This window comes from Paramormyrops kingsleyae, chromosome 11 (genome assembly GCF_048594095.1).
Source record: "Paramormyrops kingsleyae isolate MSU_618 chromosome 11, PKINGS_0.4, whole genome shotgun sequence".
Taxonomy (NCBI): Eukaryota; Metazoa; Chordata; class Actinopteri; order Osteoglossiformes; family Mormyridae; genus Paramormyrops; species Paramormyrops kingsleyae.
In genome coordinates, this window is record NC_132807.1 from 9,331,300 (window position 1) to 9,346,483 (window position 15,184).

The 15,184-nt window shown below is 48.1% G+C and overlaps 1 protein-coding gene across 2 annotated transcripts in view; it reads left to right on the top strand.

The window, feature by feature from the left end:
- The window catches only part of map2k5 (mitogen-activated protein kinase kinase 5), a 76,368-nt gene that overhangs the window by 12,450 nt on the left and 48,734 nt on the right, over positions 1 to 15,184 (top strand). For both annotated transcript variants that reach the window (XM_023815148.2, XM_072717992.1), the window contains exons 8-11: positions 3,707 to 3,771; positions 9,949 to 9,988; positions 12,079 to 12,147; positions 12,787 to 12,868. In XM_023815148.2, coding sequence (XP_023670916.1) covers positions 3,707 to 3,771; positions 9,949 to 9,988; positions 12,079 to 12,147; positions 12,787 to 12,868 — 256 coding nt within the window. The remainder of the gene's footprint in view (positions 1 to 3,706; positions 3,772 to 9,948; positions 9,989 to 12,078; positions 12,148 to 12,786; positions 12,869 to 15,184) is intronic.

Consider the following 15,184-nt stretch of genomic DNA (forward strand, 5'->3'; position numbering starts at 1 on the left):
AGCATATAACACACCCCCGGGATGTAGCATATAACACAAACCATAGGACACCCCTGGGACGTAGCATATAACACACCCCCGGGATGGAGCATATAACACAAGGCAGGGGACGCCTACAGGATGTAGCATATAACACAAAGCAGGGGACACGCCCAGGATTTGGCATATAACACAAAGCAGGGGACACCCCCGGGATGTGGCATATAAATACACAGGCAGGAACACCCCCGGGATGTAGCATATAACACAAGACAGGGGACACCCCCGGGATGTAGCATATAACATAAGGCAGGGACACCCCCGGGATGTAGCATATAACACAAGGCAGGGACACCCCCGGGATGTAGCATATAACACAAGGCAGGGGACACCCCCGGGATGTGGCATATAACACAAGGCAGGGACACCCCCGGGATGTGGCATATAACACAAGGCAGGGACACCCCCGGGATGTGGCATATAACACAAGGCAGGGACACCCCCGGGATGTAGCATATAACACAAGGCAGGGGACACCCCCGGGATGTAGCATATAACACAAAGCAGGGGACACGCCCAGGATTTGGCATATAACACAAAGCAGGGGACACCCCCGGGATGTGGCATATAACACAAGGCAGGGACACCCCCGGGATGTAGCATATAACACAAAGCAGGGGACACGCCCAGGATATGGCATATAACACAAAGCAGGGGACACCCCCAGGATGTAGCATTTAACACAAAGCAGGGGACACCCCCGGGATGTAGCATATAACACAAGACAGGGGACACCCCCGGGATGTAGCATATAACACAAGGCAGGGACACCCCCGGGATGTAGCATATAACACAAGGCAGGGACACCCCCGGGATGTAGCATATAACACAAGGCAGGGGACACCCCCGGGATGTAGCATATAACACAAGGCAGGGGACACCCCCGGGATGGAGCATATAACACAAGGCAGGGGACACCCCCGAGATGTAGCATATAACACAAGGCAGGGACACCCCCGGGATGTAGCATATAACACAAAGCAGGGGACACCCCCGGGATGTAGCATATAACACAAAGCAGGGGACACCCCCGGGATGTAGCATATAACACAAAGCAGGGGACACCCCCGGGATGTAGCATATAACACAAAGCAGGGGACACCCCCGGGATGTAGCATATAACACAAAGCAGGGGACACCCCCGGGATGTAGCATATAACACAAAGCAGGGGACACACCCGGGATGTAGCATATAACACAAAGCAGGGGACACCCCCGGGATGTAGCATAGTTACAGTTACATGCCTAAAAATGTGTCTCATCCATGTGAACAGAAGGATGGATGATTGAACCTGAAGCTGATTGTCTGCTGAATTGATCATTTCGCCTTATAACAGCCTTTTACTCACTCTGTATTAATGGCGGCCAAAACAATCCTTTTTTATTTTTGACTTTCAGAAATACCCGATTTATTAGTGCACTTTGGGTCTGTATGTGTATGTATGTCCATGTATATGGCTTTGATGCCCATCTGTTTGTTGTGCATTTATGTGTGTAGCCCTGCCCACTCGTCATAAGTGCACTGCAGCCCCCCCCCTCCCCCGAGTCTTAAGGCCCCGATGTCCCGCTGTCCGTCTGTCAGTGCGAGTGACACCCTCGTGAAGTGTGTCTCATTGTGCGCAGTGGCTCGCTGTCCCCACAGTCCTGTGCTCAGCCCAGCCTATTAGGTCCTATTGACTGTGATACACGTGTCCCCCCCCCGCACCCACCTAAATGAGAGGTTCCCCATTGATTTTTCTTAAACTCTGTCTGCTTCCCTTTTTCACACTGGGGAGAATGAGATCTTTATCCTGACTGAATGTATGTGTTAGCCACCCCCCCTCCCCTCCCCCCCCGCCTCTTTTGGCTGCAGCACAAGCCTCGAGCCGCGTCACTTGTGACACGCCAGGCATGACCTAGAGACCCACCTGTTTTCTAACCGAATCGATGGGGGGGGGGGGGGGGGAGATGGCTGCCAAAATGAGCCGCGGCACATCGACCCACATAAAGGAAAAGTTATTATCCGTCAGTAAAATCGGCTATCGACAAGCTGTGGAATAGCTGCCCCTTCCTCCCAACAGCGTTATTGATACAGGTCATGTGACATAAATATTTATCTAATATCTGTCACTCAGCTTAAACGGTGACCTTTGGACTGGAGCTGAGGGTGGCGACGGTGGATTGATGGCTTGTGCTATGCGTCTAGATTAGTCTGCTCTATAAAGAGGTTTTTGCTAAACCTTCTTGATTTTCATGTCCTCCTTCAATTATGCTGCATCTTTCCCTTCGTCTTGTTCTCTGTGACCAGATTAAACGGTTTACCAAAATCCTCTTACAGTGGGATTCTGATTATTCTGAGTAGGTTATGCCTTTTAAAACTGAAAAATCAGCTTCTCAGTTTGCATTCTCTCTATCTGACTTTGACTGGGGCTCTGGCCCCCACCTGCAGAAAGTATCTAATATTCTTTACAGAGGTGTAGCTTCTATCCTGGTTCTTAAAGGTAACTTCTGTTGAAGTTTCCTGTTCTCCCTGTTTCGTCTGAATCACTGCAGGTCCTGCAAAAACAAAATAAGTTCCATCTGGCACAGCCATTTGATCTGGAAATCACAAGCCATGTCTGAAATTCTGGTGGAAAATCTCCTTAATCTAATCTAAACGGGACAGCGAGAAAGTTCATTGTTACTGTCAGTTATAGCTATATAATGAAGATGTATCTTAATTACCGTCGAAGTCAGCTGTTAGAATTTAGAATCGTCAGACCATATTGGCAGTATTGTCATGTGACCCATCTGATCATGTGACATATGTTCTCCATGGCCACAAGTCGTCTTTTCTTTCTCACCCATTTAACCTGGTCGAGTATGAATGTGCAACACCGCCAGACCCCATTTTATAGTGAATGTGACCCCAGCGGCAGGTAACCTCTGAATAATTAACAGCAGGCTGATGTGGTCGTCACATGATGACATAGATTCTCAAATGGCCAAAATGCTTTTTCTGTGCAGTTACAGTTGAGATGACTGGAAGCTGCTGTTCACCATCTTCCATGACTCAAAAGCAGCTATTGAGTCATCTGCAGTTATTTCTGGATGTTTAGAAAGCTGAAAAACAGACTCGGGCCCTGGGTCATTGTTTTTTTTTTTGCTTCTTAGGAAGCTTTTCTTGGCTGATAAATGAAAGTATTTGATGGGGGATATCAGTTACAGTCTTAAAATCTGGCAGCTATGCCTAACTCCCTAGCTAATATGCTTTTATTAAAAACCAGAAAGCGTAGTGTGGACGGCGTGCGCCGCTGTCGGTATCTTTTTTGAACATCATAAAGGTGTAAATTACCTTGTGATTCCCCCCCCCCCCCCAAACTTTTCCCCCACGCTCACCCCCCGCATCGGATAACCCCCATATTATATCATTCTATTCTGACACCTTTTATCAAACTTAAATTAAATGACCCCGGCCAAAAAAATGCCATTTAACTTTTCATCACTCTGTCTCCCACTGTTGTCTTTCTATAAATTGGACAGCAAACGCTGTATTGATCTGCAGCTGAACTTGAAATGACCTGGACGGCTGCCGTTGTTTATGGCCTTAAGTGTCTTTTCTTTCCTTGACATTCTCTATCTTCCTCACACGCTCCCTCCTTTTTCATTTATTTATTTTCCCTTCTGCTTTTTTCAAAAATTTGTCTAGATAAATGAGCAGAACATTCGATACCAAGAGCTCCTTGGCCACGGGAACGGCGGGACAGTCTACAGGTGAGTTTCTGGTGCCTTTCTGACTTGGGTGTGTGTGTGTGTGTGTAGATTAAAGTAAGTTTGTCATCTCTGATTTCTTACACAAGTAACAGTTATGTTTAATCTGCTTGCACAATTAGCCCCACTTCATGCACATGCCCTGACACAGAAACACACACCTGCACTTACAACCCCCCCCCCCCCCCCCCGCCCTCTGCTCCTCACTGCCTGCCTTCCATCTCTCTTTGAGACTTGGTTGCTGTCCTGGGTGGGGGTTACTGCTTGTTGTGCGTCTCACCGTGTTTTATTTATTTATTATGATCCGAAGGTTGGGAAAGGAATACAGTATTGATTTTGAAGTTGAGGAATGAGAGCGATTCGCAGCGCGCGGCTCCGGACAGCAAAGCCACGGCCCCTTTCTATTACGGGGATGATGTATTATCACCGCTCAGCTAACACGACGGGGTGCTCGGGTCGCCGTGCTGCCAGTCGCACGCCCGGCTCCGTTTCCACCTCGCGCCGCCATTATTGAAATACTTTATTGAGGCTGAAGTATTGATCACTTCTCAGACTAACCTTGGCGTAAGGGGGAGGCCGTCATTTTTTCAGGAGGCTGTGCTAAATGTCATTAAAAATGAAATGCACTTTATTTTAGTGGCCATTTATTTATGTATTACTAAAAAAAACAGAACATTGGCCTGCACCTTAACCGCGGAGAGCGAGTTTCATTAATGGCCTCTTTCTTTTATGACAAAATAATTAGAGCTGAGGAAAGGCACCTGCCCAGTCTGCCGACGAGGGAAAATGTTCCGCACAGCTGAGGAAGCTGATATTGGAACACAGACAACTTCTCAGTCAATTGAACCCAGCAGAAAATCCGCGTGTTCCCGCTCTTATGGTGACAAGTGACAACGTGCTGATTTCTCAACTTGTCGCTGTGTTATATTATTTATTATCTATATTATTATTATCATTATTATTTGATTGCTGTATACTTAAAGAAGAGCTTCTGATCCCATATAGCGAGGGGAGGGAGCTTTTCATCATGAATATTTCATCAAGGTTGTGTTAAACGTGAGGGTTTGCATCATAACACAAAAAGGGTGCTGTAGAGTGTTTTTCCGAACAAGGACACCTATCTTTTGTCTAAACAGTCTTAAGAAGAGCACTGACAATGTAGCCTGACAAAGAAAGAGGAAATGGTCTCGCCATAGACCTCAGGCCTCGAAATACCTTAATCTCACCAAAGACCAGAATAACTGCTCAGAAGATTAAGTTAAATGTGATTGGCTGACTGGTCTGGTGAATGAGAGCCATACAACCGATTGGATCTTGGGATCAGGTCAGGGTAAGTCTAGTGATGTCACAACCCCGAATCTGTGCCGAAACTGAGCCCTGAAGAAGCAGCATTGTGCTGACTTGTATTTATGTCCAGCATAAGCCGTTCGTTTCTGTGGCGTCGATTGCGGCTGTGGCGTGGCTGAGCGTGCAGCCTGGGGTAGTGGGGGGGGGGACGGGGACGGTATCTCCAGGTCACAGGATAACAGCTGGGAGAAATGTACGTGCATAGCAGTACAGGGCGGCGAAGCTGACTGGGAAACGGGGGGGGGGGGCCTGCCTCTGCGGTAATTTGTTTTGTCCTCCGCCACTTTCATCCTAAACACTTCCTCGAATGTAAAACACAAACCGCTTTGACCGGCAAGGCCGCGTGGAGTTATTTGTGTAGAGCGAGGCACCAGGGGTATTGCCTTAAATTGCTTTTCCTGGAAAATAATTCAGCCAGCTGGTCTTGTGGGGCTTTTCGCGGGGTCCCTCGCTGCCGTGTGCTTTAGGAGTGCCCGTTCCAACCCTTCCAAAAAATGCGCGTGAACACGCCACGCTTGGAGAAAGTGAGTGAGCGAGCGAGTGAGTGAGCGAGCTGCGGCTCTTGCCACTTAGACACTTAGCAGTATGCGGCCAAGATTGGCCTAGTCACATGATATATAAAGGACAAATATAACGGACCCTCCCTTCCCCCCACAAATTCATTAAAACTGCTGTATACAGTCATATGGATGTAGAAAATGCACATTAGGGAAATCTGCTTGCTAGTGACTATCATCGTAATATAAACAGCATAAATGTTTATGATTAAAGTTAGTAGGGTGTATATACAGTATATAAAACATAAATATTTTATTTAACATGAGATTGAACTTTTATGAACGTCACCCCCCCCAGCCCCTCCTCTTCTGTCCTGGAAAATGGCTTCACACTAGATTCACTCCTCTTAACCTCTCACCTCTTTTATGACCCAGGGCTGTCTGGACTCAATTGGCTAAAACAGACACCTCTTTTTGTCCTGAGTGGTGATACATCAACGCCGGACTGGAGTTGGGTGTGTGGGGGGGGGGGGGGGCACTGGAGCTGGGGGAGGCTCCTCCTGCACTCAGGCTATCTGGGAGGACGCCTGGCCAGAGGGGCCACGCGTAAATAAGCTGTACTGGAACAGCCGACCAGCCTGCTTGATGGACCTGGTCAATTAAAGTGCATGCATTTACATTCTGTAATTTCCACTAAATTGCCACGAGGGTTTTTTTAAACCTTTGCAACCTGTGTTCCCATTGATTTCTCTCCCCCCCCCATTGATCCTTGGGCTTGAAGCTGATAAATTTCCACTTGTTAGTTACAGTAATTTTGCAAACGACTGTATAAAGCAATATTGAAGAGTGCATTTAGCTGCCGATTAAATGCAGAGTTATTTAAAGCTGCCTGCTTGATGCTAGTTTTTTGGCCCTGGACTTGAGAGCGTCAGGCCAGTGCGCCTCGGATGCATGGTGTGTTCCCAGTTTACCGTGGTACCCCAGCAGCCTGTCACTGAGCTTCATACCTGCCTGCCCCTCTCCCAAACCCCCCAGCCAGCTTGGCCGCCGTTTCTTCCAGGAAAAGGTGATGTCAGAGGTCTGTTCCTTAATGCACACTGGCACCCACCTTTGTCAGCTTACAGTTCAGTTGTAAACTGTGCATTAGTTTCACAGGTTGTGAAATGTTCCCTTATTGACAGCAGGTGTACCGTTATTACAGGGGTGCCTCTGGGATCAGTTCTTGGCACTTTAGACACTGGGGTTCGATATTCTCACTGGATGGTGTTCCATCATTAAGGGTCATTTACGGAGGACAATGCCATTAAGGTCACAAACTGGCAACCTTAAGATGTGGTCGAGTCCTTCGATGTTGCACGGGTGATGCGTTCTGAGAAAGGGGGGCTTGGTCTCTCCTCACGGAAAGGGATATGGCCATCCGCTGCAGGTGAGCGCCCGGCATCTGGGCGGGGGGGCTCCGCGGCCTGTAACCCGAGCAACCTGGTTCTAAATGTAGCCATGATTGTCAGCCGCCGGCCGGCCCGGAGTGAGCCATGAATAGTGCATGGAGGAGCTTTCATTACACCACAGGCTTGAGTGTAAATAAGATACAGGGGACTCGGGCACATTTAGAGAGGTCAGCATGGCCGCGGATGGAAAGAACCGCCTGTCTAACCTTGCCCCAGTCGTAGTCCTGTCACTGTAATTCATTCACACTGGCCAGGGGGAGGACTGTGTGTGTGTGTGAGTGTGTGTATTTGCGCGCGCGTGTGGATCATGTTTATATTACATTGTGGGGACCAAATGTCCCCCAATAATGTGATAAGAACTTGTTATTTTAATGATGTGGGGGCAATTTTTTAAGTCCCAACAAAGATCTGTGACTGCAATCAAACAACTAAAAATGCTAAAAGTCTCGTATTATGTTTGGTTACTTATGGTTAAGGTTAGGGCTGGATAGGGGTTAAGGTCAGGATGTTGGGATTAGAGTTTCCCCCATAGAAATGAATGGAGAGTCCCCACAAAGATATAATTACAAACCTGTGTGTGTGTGTGTGTGTGTGTGTGTGGTCCAGGTATACCTTACAACGTGATGAATACTTGTTTTTTTGTTACCTTATGGGGACCAGTTTCTCTATTTTATAAAAATGCGTGACTGCAATGAAAAAACTAAAAATGCAGAAACTCCTGTACTTTGTTTGGTTACTTATGGTTATGGTTAGGGCTGGGTAGGGATTAAGGTTGTCAGTTAGCATTAGCATTTTTCCCATAGAAATGAATGAGCGGTCCCCACAAAGATATAATTACAAACCTGTGTGTGTGTGTGTGTGTGTGTGTGTGTGTGTGGGGTGGGGTGGGGTGGGGGGGGTTTGCAGGATGAGCATCACACCTAGTAGTCATGCACTGTCTTCAGTAGTTGGACATATTCTAAATTGTCTAGCTGTGCTGTCTTTTGTTGAATGCCCGCTGGGTTGTGGGTTCAAATCCCACATCCTCTCTGCGCGCTTGAGGTTCTCTCTGTGTCAAACAGGTTCCCTCTGGCTGCTCCCACAGTCCAAAGACATGCAGTTAGGCTAATTGTCATCTCTACATTTCTCGTAGTGTATGATGATGTATGATGATGTGTCACTGTGTGGGTGTACGTGCCTTGGCATCCCATCCAAGGTGCCCCCCAGCCTTGTACCCTTTGCTGGGCTCCCACCACCCCTCCGACCTAAACAAACTGCTGGGAGATGGATGACATGCGGTCTGGACTGTTGGTTTTTCTGAAGATTGAATGAAGAAAACAACCAACTGGGGGCCAAGTGTGGGAGGTCTGTGTGCTCTGGCAGGTCTGTGTGGCTTCTCTCTCACTGCCCCGGCGCCGCAGCTGCCCTGCAAACGTTGCTCATTAGCCGTTTGCAGCGATAATGATGATGATGTCACAGTCAAAATGACAGTTGGACAGTTGTTTTTCATTGTGTTCGGAGCCTGTTAATTTGAAGTGGGAAAACATCCTGAGATGGCAAACAGAAGCCTAATTGCGTCCCTGACGATATATGAGGAGCGGCGTGATCAGTATTTAACGTCAGACACCGTAAGGCCTCCTTTTTCAATTAACATCTCATTCTTGTCTTAATTAAGAAATACCAGTCTTGCTTAACCGGTATTGATTGAGGTTAAAGGAAGAGTAAGCCATCAAAACTAAAAAGTGGAAAGAGGGCTCTTGAGTACAGTGAACAGAAGAAGAAACGAAGTGAGGGGAAAGCAAATAACGCCAACGAATCAGAAAGGAGCCCAGGGCGTAATGGGCGGCGTCCTGGGTTCGGATGCTGCGTGAAAAATGTGAAAGGATTTGTGCTCATTTTAAGGAATGGCTAGTGTTTGTCACAGTCAGACACCGGTAACGGGGCGAGCTCTTAAAGGAGCTGGTCATTAATTAAAGCAGTCAGCCGGTTCAGACACAGCACCGATGAAACTCGACTCGCCGCCCGAGTGACGTCATTAGCTCTACGGGGCCAGGGACCTGTCCGAAATACGCCGTGCCCTCCCCTAGTCAGTTTAGGGTGCTGCATCTTTGTCATTTCTCCCCCACACCCTCGTTGTGCATCTGTCCCGTCCGGGTGATTAAATGATAGGCAGCCATTGTCAGGGGGTTTCCGGGAACCGGACCGCGACGCCTTGCCCTTTGCCAGAAACCCAATCCGCCGGTATGAATTATCGAGCATCATAATTTAATCATCATGGCTTCGCTTCTAATCCACCTGCAATCCAAAACCTCGCCAGGGCAGGAAAATAGGAGCCAGCCTCTTCGGACGGGCTAATTAAAAGACTGAATGGACGGGCGCCGGAGGGGCAGCCCCTCCCCAGCCTGGCCGACTCACACCCCGTTATCTCTTATCGGAGCAGGTCACTTAGCTCTCTGGTAAACACATTTCACTGCTGTCGTACCTCTGGCTTTTAATTCCTCCGCGTCTGTGGCCTCCCCAGTCCTGACTCTTCTTTGTATTGCGCCTAAGAATCGTTAAAAACTACACTTCCCACGTGGTGGAAGAAAAAGAAAAACAAACAGCAGACCAAAAGTTCACCTGTAGATTATCCAGCTTTAATTAACTGAGCACGTGGTTAGGATGGGGAGCGGATTTGGTGAGGCGTGGTGTGTAAAGCAGCACGCCTGTCCCGCGGTGGATCACGTGCAGGAAGCATGCAGATGTGGATTTATTAAGTCAGACGCTTGAGGGCAGCTTGGGGTCACGGACGGTGTTGAGTAGAGACCCACACCTAGGCCAGCGTCACCCATGTTTGTCTCCGCCTCTTCTCCAGCTCCACCCTAGCTGGACCTCATGCTTATTTTGTGTTTTTTTTTCTCACCCAACAGAGCCTATCATCTCCTGGGCACGAGGGCCTTAGCCGTCAAGGTGAGATGTGGAGATCGCATTCACGGCCGCTGCTATTCTGCCGTCATCCATGTGACCCCTGACATGCATGGAGACGTCTTGGCTGTTTAAGTCTCGCCTCTGAATCATCTGATGTGTAAATAATTTAGGCTCACATCACCCGTTAAGAAGCCTTGCCGGTTTATAATGCCGGCGTGAGAGGACGGATTTCCAAGAGGACGTCCCCTTTTCCTGGGCTGAACTTGCAGATGAGGCTAGCTTTAGCTGATCTAAAAAAAGAGCAGAAAATTGATATCATATATCATACATAACATATTGAATATTACATCATACATCATTACATCATCAATTATGAGAGGCGTAGTCTCCAGCCCCCACCCCCAACAGACATTTTAATGTCAAACCCATTTTAACTATTGTTTGTGATCTTTGGTACTGTCAGGACCCTGCTGACTGGGGACACGGCCAAATTTTTAGTGTCAGTGGCCATGGAAAGTGATTCTCTTTGTGTTACATGATACTGAGGCAGACTGACTGACATGAAAATGTTTGGCAGGTGGCTGCATCTCAGACTGAGTCCCGCCTGCCGAAACAGGCGGCGTCTCAAACCGCCGTTCGCTTCATTCCCATTGCTGTATTACTCTGTCGCACCCATTTAGAAAAACCTCCCAGCAGAGTGCTGTGGAAAGGATTTAGCAAGAATGCAGCAGTGAATTTCGACCGATTAAGACAAGAGCAAACACGCGCCAGTTATCGTACCACAATTTATTAAGCTGTTAAAATGCAGCGTTTCGTTGCATTTCAATTTAAAAGCAAACGTGAAGCAGTGAAGTCCTGTTATTTCACCCTGTGCAGCACGGTGTTAATTAAATGCATCTATTTTTCCTGCGTGTGCTGCAGCAGTGGGGAGAGTCATGGTGCACAAGGGAGAAGGTGTTGTGTCTCTCGGGCTGCCAGGTCACCTCTTTGGGACGTTTTGTCCATATACGATGCCACGTGTGTGTGTGTGTGTGTGTATACGTGCCCCTCTGTTTCCACATGTGGGCGGGACCTTTTTGGGGGCCGCTGGGGTCTGCTCTTGGGATTGGGAGGTGACTTAAAAGAGTGGAGCTTTAATTTGACCTGTTATTGTGCTCTGCCGTCCGCCACAGTCTTGCGGGTTCCTGTAAACAGATGGAGTAGTCGCTGACACGCAGTGATGAATGGTTGTATTTGTTGGGAGGGGGGTTTTAATAGCCCCTTACTAATTGGGGGCACAAAGAGCAAATTTATAATTCTGGCACTTCACTGTAGGCTTTAAGCCTGACAGACCCCCCCTCCCCCGGCCCTATTATGTCCTAAGGCTGAATAGCACATTTTATTTTCTTTTTAAGAGAAACACCTCCCATCTCCTGTAGTCCCCCTTCATATCCCCACTCTGCTTGGCTGCTGACCATGGCCCGGCTGAGGAAGCCCCCCCACACAGGTTAAAAGGTGCAGCTTCGCTCTCAGAAATTTCACAAAAGGCCCCTTTTGCCACGTCAGGTTTGCAGTTAAGCACCCCCTCGTTTATTCCCGCTGTACGGCTCAAGGCTGCTACTTTGATTTCGTTCTTGCTGCTCAAGGTTTCTGCAGGATGGACATGATGACTCGATTTGACATTTGTCATGCCAAGACTCCTTTTAGCAGTCTGCTGTGGATTTTCTTTCAACACCCCTCAAGTATCTTTTGGTCTCTGCACTCGCCCCACAGAGATCTCATGAACAGTAATGGATCTCTTTGCAGCTGAAGGCTGGTGGTTGAGATGCGCTTAGTGAGTTTTGTTAACGAAAAAGCAGTGAGCGGAAATTCCGTGAGATCCAGACGCTGACGCTGCTCCTCTGTTTTTCCTTTTCTACATCCACATGGAATGAGTAATGCAAGATGTTGCCGGTGATGTTAGTGAAACTGAAATGTTTGCACTGTGAAGCTGGCAAATTGCTTTGCTTGACCTTTGTTTGACCTGCTGTGTTTGTGTTGAGGTCTCATCATTCATTGGTGTTCCATTGGTGTTCCATGTTCCCCCTGGGCTGACCTCCAGGAGCCATTCCGCTGTTCCTGATCTTGCCACGTTTCTCTCCTGGTTCCTGCAGGTGATTCCCCTGGACATCACAGTGGAGCAGCAGAAGCAGATCATGTCCGAGCTGGAGATCCTGTACAAGGTCGGTCTTCGGACAGGGTCTCCCCTCTCTGTCCAACCACGTGCCCCCATTTATGGGATGCCTATCTTGGTTGCACGGCGACTTTATTCCGTGGCGGTTAACGGGCTCTCCTTCACGAGGGCAGTTCTGTTATCTGCTGCACGTATCACCTGTCTGCCCTCGGGACGAGCCGGGGATCAGTGACACGTGCTGCGGGCTGGCAGAACACAAGGCGGAGGCATGTGACTGCTGCTTACCCTCTTTAGTGTCCCATTCAATAATTCATGCTGAGCCACCCCACCCCTCCCTGCCCGCCCGCCTGCCCGCCCGCCTGGGAGATCGGCCAACAGGTGAATAGCGCAGGGTTCAAGCGTTCGGGCACAATGAACACAAATACACTGGGGGGTCTAATGGCAGCCCTGGGGCCTTTCGCCCATCTTGTATGTTTCTGATCTCAGGGCTGCCATTTTGGGCCTAATCGAAATAGTTTGCTCTGCACCGAGACCTCTTCAGTTCCTTCCCCCTGACCTCGGCCATGTATAACGTTACAAAAGCAGTGTGTGCTTACCTGTGATGTAACGGGCATGAAGTCATCCGCAATTTGTCCAACCAGCCATTTTTTTTACATTTATCTGACTTTACTCCTGTTTTTTTTCACAGTGTGATTCTCCCTACATAATCACCTTTTACAGTGCATTCTTTGTTGAAAATCGGATCTCCATTTGCACAGAGTTCATGGATGGTGAGTTTTTTTCATTTTTCACCTTGATCACATTTATCCCTAACAAATATATCTGCATCACATTATATCATTACTCTTGTGTAAACATATGCAATTGTGCTTTATGTGATATATAATATACACATATACACCCATCAGCCACAACATTAAAACCTCTGACAGGTTTGCTGAATAACATTGATGATCTTATCACAACAGCACTTGTTAAGGGTGCCATTATACATTATATGGACAACAAAAGTATTGGGACACACTAACACACTTTAACTTAATCATTAAATTCAAGTGTTTGATTAAGCCTCATTGCCACAGGTGTATAAAATCCTGCACCTAGCCATGCAGTCATGTTTGCAAACATTTGTGGAGAATGGGTTGTTCAGAAGAGCTCAGTGAATTCAAGCATGGTACTATCATAGGATGCCACCTTTGCAATAAATCAGTTCATGAAATTTCTTCCCTGCTAGATATTACGTGGTCAACTGTAAGTGGTATAATTACAAAGTGGAAGCATTTAGAAGCAACAGAAACTCAGCCATGAAGTGGCAGAGCACGTAAAGTAACACAGTGGGGTCACCGAGTGCTGAGGTGCTTAGTGTGTAAAAGTCACCGATGCTCTGTTGACTCAATAACTGCAGAGTTCCAAACTTCCTCTGGCATTTACTCCAGTATAAAAACCGTGCGCCGTGAGCTTCATGGAATGGGCTTCCATGGCCGAGCAGCTGCATGCAAGCCTTACATCAGCAAGCGCAAAGCCAAGCGTCAGATGCAGTGGTGTAAAGCACGCCGCCACTGGACAACGAAGCAGTGGAAACGTGTTCTGTGGAGTGACGAATCACGCTTCTCTTTCTGGCAGTCTGATGGACGAGTCTGAGTTTGGCGGATGCCAGGAGAACTGTACCTGCCTGACTGCATATTGCCAACTGTAAAGTTTGGTGGAGGGGTAATGGTATGGGGCTGTTTTTCAGGGGTTGAGCTAGACAGTGAAGGGAACTCATAATGCTTCAGCATACCAAGACATTTTTCACAATTCTATGCTTCTAACTTTGTGGGAACAGTTTGGGGAAGGCTCTTTGCTGTTCCAGCATGACTGTGTGCCCCAGCGCACAAAGCAAGGTAAATCAAGGCATTGTTGGGTGAGTTTGGTGTGGAAGAACTTGACTGGCCCGTGCAGAGCCCTGAGCTCAACTCCATCAAACACCTTTGGGGCGAACTAGAACAGAGATTGTGAGCCAGGCCTTAATTAAATGCATCCACAGACACACTCAAAAATCTTGTGGAAAGCCTCCCCAGAAGAGTGGCATCTGTTGTATTTCCCAAGAGGGACCAACTCCACATTGATGCCTATGGATTTAGATGTCATAGAAGTTCCTTTAGGTGTAGTAGCCAGGTGTCCATATAGTGTATATTAAGGAAACACCCAGTTCTTGAAGTTGGTGTGTTGGAAGCAGGAAAAATGAGCAAGAGGAAGGATCTGCCCAACTTTGACAAGGGCCAAATTGCGATGGCTATATGACTGGGTCACAACATCTCCAAAACAGCAGGTCTTGTGGGATGATCCCAGCATGTAGTGGTCAGTACCTACACATAGTGGTCCAAAGAAGGCCAACCAGTGACCCAGCGATGGTGCCAAAGCCTCATTGATGCTTGTGGGTCTGATCCCACAAGAGAGTTACTGTAGCAGAAATTGCTGAAAAAGTTACTGCTGGCTGTGATAGGCAGGTGTCAGGGCACAGGGTGCTGCATATGGGGCTGCATACACACTTATACAGGCCGGTCAGAGTGCCCGTGCTGACCCCTGTCCACCACCAGAAGCACCTACAGTGGGCCTGTGAGTGTCACAACTGGACCATGGAGCAATAGAAGGTGGCCTGGTCTGATGAGTCACGGTTTCTGTTACATCAGGTGGACGGCTGGGTATGTGTGCATCATTTACCTGAGGAAGAGGTGGCACCAGGATGCACTATGGGAAGAAGGCAAGCCGGCAGAGGCAGTATGATGCTCTGGGCAATGTTCTGCTGGGAAAGCTTGGGTCCTGGCATTCATGTGGATGTTACTATGACACATACCACCTAGCTAAACATTGCTGCAGACCAAGTACATCCCTTCATGACAGTGGTGTTCCCTGATAGCAGTGGCCTCATAAAACAGGGTAATGTACCCTGCCGCACTGCAGAAGTTGTTCAGGAATGGGTTGAAGAACATGAAAAAGAGTTCAAGGTGTTGACTTGGCCTGAAAATTCCACAGATCCCAATCCGACTGAGCATCTGTGTACTGAACAAACCAGTCAGATCCATGGAGGCCCCACCTTGCATCTT